Here is a 5,740-nt window from a genome sequence, read left to right on the forward strand (position 1 = left end):
GGTAGTGGGGGAGAATTCGCCGGGCCGCCTCCCGCCGGTGATGAAGCTGGAGAAGAAGGAATAACCCGATTTTCACAATTAGCGAAAATCCCAGTTGGTGCCAGGCCAGGGCTGTCGGAGTGCCCGGGCGTGGAGGTCCGGCTCACGGTGGAAGCGGCACCGATGGAAATGTGAAGTACGCGGTAGGGGGGGAAAACAGTACAGCGCTTTCTTCGTACCTCCAGTCAAAGGTAACTTCACTCCAGCAGGTAGCAAAAAAAAAAAAAAAAGATATTCCCATTTATAGATGCATCACCTAAGTTCTGGAGTCTTGTTTTTCATCATTAAAACTGGTACAGTTAAAAATTCATGACATTTTTTACCTTCATCAGGTTCCCTCCCCCTTACTTTTTAAAGCATCTGATCTTACCAACATTTTACGACCGTTACATGCAAAAGTATTCAATCTCCATAAATACTCCAGTAGTACTACTTACTTTTTTTTTTTTTTAATTATTTCATAATTGTCAGGTAATCAATCCGTGCCTTTGCATGCAGTCAACAGTAAGAGGTGCTGCAGCCACATGTATCTCACCCGACAGTCAAAGCGCCATCAGCTGCAGTGCTTTTAAACTAAAGACATCAGCCTTTAGTTTGCCATATTCAACATCTATTGCCTACTAACAACGTCTCCAGAACAATAATGATAATACCTGAGGTATATCTGTAGTGCTCTTCTCGCACTAGCTTGCTGCATTGTCCTTTTCCTGCATACCAAGATGTCAAATACTATGAAAATAAGTGATTTTCAATCTTAGACCCGTGGTAAGATTATTGCTGCCAAACCATTTCAGCCCCCAAGGGTAGCAAATAAAAAGGCCGACCGCAGAAAAGGAAAAACATTCCTCCTTGGAAAATAATCCGCCTCGGATTTTGCACTTCTATTTTATTTCAAAGATCTTTTAGAACGACAGCTGAAAGGATGAACTGGAAACAAAAGGGGGACTTTATGAACTGAAAAATTAATTTGTCCTAAACTCTATATGCCTTTTTTCAACTGACCCCTCTAAACCATCCCAGAGCCAGCAGCCTGGCCAGTCACGCGCAACAAAACCCATCAGACTGTTTCCCTAGCAGTGTTACAAAACAATCTGTTTTAGACAAAGAATCATCTCAATTCTTAACTTTAATATTTTAAAGTAAGCAAAATCATGAACAAAAATAATCAGAAATGTCATTGCAGGAACAAATATTAAAACCAAACAATAAACCAGGCTATTAGCTTAGACGCTTTTGATTGGGATTACATATGGCTTTTGTAACCAAAATGGAAGAAGGAATAGATTTATCCCACTTGGGAGTATGTGACCTATCTAAAATTTGCAAGATACAAAATCTGCAAATTTGCAGAAAGCACTCTTAGATTAAGTTTCAAGTACTGGTAAAGGCTTTTTCTGTGACTTTAATCAGGCACCTCTGAGACACCAAGCAGTGAGTTTTACTGAATGTCTTTGCAGTCTGTGCTGTTACACAAATCAGAAGACAGGTGGTTCCTCTTTTTCAAGTATAAATTTCAGAACATTAAAATACAATGTACATAACTGTCCATGCCTTCGATGAAGCAAAAACTTGGAACTTGATGAGTTCAACCTACAATTTCCTCTCTGGCATCCTAAGTATCCTCCTCAAAACAAACCCATGTTACTCCTTTTGATACATATTTGATAGTCTCTATTTCCCCACCACTATTACTAGGCTTTTGAAAATGAATCTCAATCATATCCTGTACGCTTTCCTCATCGTCTTCCGTCTCTTGAATTCCTTTCAACAGAATGGTCTTCTTAGAAATCCCGCAATAGAGCTGTGGAGGAGAGACAAACAAAGTTGCATTACGCATCAGCTGTTGCCTGTACATCTAAAGGAACTGACAGATACTGGAAATAAACATACCCTTGATCAGATATGGCTAGGATCTTTGATTACATTTTAAGACTTTGGACAGGGTGGTATATTTCTGTCACTGACAACAGCAGGAGTTCCCAACTCTATCATACACTACTGAGTTCAACAGGCAAAGCACCGAGCCTCCTCAGCTGCTGTGTCCTACGCTCCTGAATGCACACACGCACTGGATTTGGAGATCTCTGATGACTCTAGACAGCATCACTTCATAAAAATCCACGCCAATACATGATACACACCTGCAAAGAATGCTGTTGTGTCTCATAAATGCACACACTCGAGTCAATGCTTTAATTATATAGGCCTGATTATATACACAATGCTGACTTGATTACAATCTATTCATACAAAATAAACGACAATTTCAGTGAGAATGTGATGAGCAAGCAGATTAGTGTTACGGGAAAAGAAATCATTATTTGGGTTGAATGAATGAATAAAAAAATGAATGAGCAAATGTTTCATAGAACAACAAGGGTCTCTGCTGAGACCATCAACAAGGCCTCTCATTAGGGATGAATATGACAATGCTTTTTAACTCAGAAAAACGCTGTTGTGTCTACTATAAACCTACTTCACAAACAATTCAGTAGCTGCCTCCTGTCTAGCACAGACATTATGGTACATACTGATAAAATTTGATCAAGGAAAGACATGCGCACCCTTTTACAATAAATTATAGCTTTCACACTGCAAAACATAAGATTATCATCAGAGCAGCATATTACAGGCTCACGCTTGCTATTAAATTTCACAAAGTGCATAACACAAAAGCTTCTGCAGTCCTCAGAACTGAAAATTCTGCCCGTATATCCTATTTCCCACATATCTGTTCTATTTAGGAGTTAGCCTGGACTAGATTCTTTTACCTGAAACTTTTCCAAGTGTACATCGGTGTTTGGGGACACAGAAAGCCTATAGCACCTTCCATTTACATAGAAAGGATATTTAGTGCATCTCACAAAGCTGTTAGCTGCTGTAATAGAGAATGGGAAAAAGAGAAGTAAGAGTAATATAATGTAAAATGCATTTTGCAAGCATATCAAAGAACAGACTAATCTTTCTTATATGGATTTAGAAACTAATATATGATAGCACACTTGTAGATTCTTCATATGCATATTGAAAAAAGTTTATCTGGCGTTTCCAAAACAGCAAAATCATTAAATACCCACAAAAGCTTCTGAAATAAATCTAAAGCAGCTGCTCTAAATGGATGTGGCTCCACTGATCTTCATAGAATTTCATACAGTTGGGCAATCTGAATGCCTGTCTAACTTCATTGTCATGAAACAAGGGCTAAAATCAAACACATTTTCCTAATTTTCTTTTTGCAATATAAGTGTCTAGCAATGCAAAGGAAAAATATTTTTTTGACAAAGTTAAGAAAGGAAGAAAGCTCACAAGCTGTGTACCAGGTCATGTTTGATCAAAAAAAGAGTATGATGAAATACTGCTTTATTTACAGATGTGTGGGTGAACCCACATCTTTTCCTGATCTGCTTAACTCTCCGTGGGAAGAATTTGCTACGTTCAGTGGTTAAGCTAACACAGAATGGACAATATGGCCTGTACATCTAGCTAACAAAATATTATATAGTATACCTCCAGGTCTCAGGAACGTAATAACAGCTGTTCTGGACTGCTTGTCATACTTCACATTTTCTACTTCTCCTCCTCCACCCCGTTCAGATTTGTAGAAATTCAGCTCTAATTTGTCTCTCATCCAGTCTTCAGGAATGCATAGCTCAGGTACTTCTGAAACACTGATCTTCCTTCCAGAAATAGTGACATGGAGCTAAAAAAATAATTTTGTGCACTTTGTGACTGAAAACACCCAAAAACCTGAACCTAAAGCTTTTAAGTACTGCAAGTTCTCATCTTTATAGTTTCATATTTCAGTTGATTACCTCAAATTTGATTCCCATTTCAAGTGTAAAAGGCTTCACGCTCACATGTGCTATTTTGTTGTCCAGGTTCACAGCGTGCTTTCCCATTTTTGTCAGTCTCTGGGCAACTAAGGAAAATCACAAGTTTTCAGACATGAAAAGCTTTGTTTAATCATTATAAACCCAAAACTATTCCCCATAGCATAAGCAAAATCTCCTTTTGCATCAATAAAGGAGAAATAAATAACAGCTAGGCAACCAGATCCCACTATCCACGTTTTCAGGCCTATTTCCATAAAGTCTCACTGGTTATAGGCAACAGGTAAAATATTATACTATCTTTAGAGCAGTATAGAATAGTAGAATCTTTATGCTGTCAGAAGATGCTCTCACTGCATCAAATATTAACACTAAACTTCTCATATTCCATTTAAAATATCCTTGTATGAAACCCACATCACTACCAGGTGCAGAGAACGGCTATTAGCAATGTTAGATTTTAGCTGAAAGAAATTAATCGGACACTAGCTTTGTACCTGGGATATACTCACATAACTAAGTTATCCACCAAGCAGGCCCAGCCAGAATGCCTGCAGGCTCCTTGTAGGCAGGCACCAGGCTGGCCAAACGGCAAGTATCCCAGTGGGAAGCAGGCAGGTTAAAGACTACGCCATCCCTCTGTCTCAGATCTACCCATCATCTGATGTGTACACTTAACCAACATAACTGCTGTCACAATAAGGTACTGCCCAGAGTAAAGAAAATAATCAAATTCTGCTGTCAAAACATTTTGAATCAGTCTTGACAATACTCTGTGAGGTAGAAATTCCCAATTTCAAACACCAAGTATTGTTTCTATTAGCCGAGAGCAGAAATCTGGTAATCCAAGACAGACATGCAGAGTGGTTGCAAGGATTTTCTTCTACTGATTGGTATCATAATAGTGAAAGGGTCTCTGTGTATTCTTTCTTTGGCTGTTGTTGATCTTTTTTTTCCAAAATGTTTATGTAAATATTTTCCCTTTGGCAACAAAATACATCAGAGACATTAATTTTATACTTAAAATATGCATCATACCTTCTTCATCTTCAAAAGTAAGCAGTGCCTGGTTTTGATTCAGTCTAAATGGGATTCTTGTAGTTGCACCAAAAACACAGTGAGTATTCATATCTGAATAATCATCCTTCATGTCTTCCATGTGAGAGAACTTCATTTCCACTTCTGCTACCTTTTTTTTAATCTGATATTTTAGAATCAAGATAGGAAAAAAAAGCATTTCTGTAATTTATTGCAGAACAGAAAAATGAACAGTAGTCTTTCCTTGAAGTGCTACATATATTTTGGGGTTTTTTTTAAGTTTAACAGTCAAACAGATTGAAGTCATGGCTGGAAAAAACAGGTATAACTCTTCTAACTAAACTGATTAGTTGTACTTGTCTATTCCTGGGATTTTTGTCAGTGAGGACTTTTTTTTCCCCTTTGATTAACTTCAAACTCAAACTTGACCTTATACAGTAAAAATTCAATTGAAGTCCACAGGGATCTCCACTTGCAGAAGCAGAATACTTTTGGCATCTAGCATTTGCAAAATGCAAGTATCAGAGTCATTTGTGTTGCCATTTATTTTTGCATAATTGCATCACTGCTCTACAGCAATGGGCAGCCTGCGAATCAACAGCCTTATATGTTGCCATCTTAGTAAAACAGGTAAGAATACCCAAGTATTTTATAACTAGGATAGATTAAAACTGTTCATTAAAATGTTGGTTAGGAAAGGCTGCTTTGATAGACTTGAGGGAGTTTCAGATAACTTGTTTTTCCCCTTTACGTAACTATTTCAAAATAAAACCTTTTGTAGAAGAAAAATACTGTTTGTGTCAAGATAAAATAACCAAAATAATGAAAGCATT

The 5,740-nt window shown here is 37.7% G+C and overlaps 1 protein-coding gene across 1 annotated transcript in view; it reads right to left on the bottom strand.

The window, feature by feature from the left end:
* Positions 1-1,651: 1,651 nt before the first annotated feature.
* NMI (N-myc (and STAT) interactor) overlaps positions 1,652-5,740 on the bottom strand; it is a 7,087-nt gene continuing 2,998 nt past the window's right edge. The window contains exons 4-8 of the mRNA XM_009884031.1: positions 4,908-5,070; positions 3,852-3,958; positions 3,547-3,739; positions 2,811-2,917; positions 1,652-1,840 (exon numbers count right to left, since the gene is read on the bottom strand). Coding sequence (XP_009882333.1) covers positions 1,652-1,840; positions 2,811-2,917; positions 3,547-3,739; positions 3,852-3,958; positions 4,908-5,070 — 759 coding nt within the window. The remainder of the gene's footprint in view (positions 1,841-2,810; positions 2,918-3,546; positions 3,740-3,851; positions 3,959-4,907; positions 5,071-5,740) is intronic.

The sequence above is a fragment of the Charadrius vociferus genome, unplaced genomic scaffold, assembly GCF_000708025.1.
Source record: "Charadrius vociferus isolate BGI_N301 unplaced genomic scaffold, ASM70802v2 scaffold434, whole genome shotgun sequence".
NCBI classification, from domain to species: Eukaryota; Metazoa; Chordata; class Aves; order Charadriiformes; family Charadriidae; genus Charadrius; species Charadrius vociferus.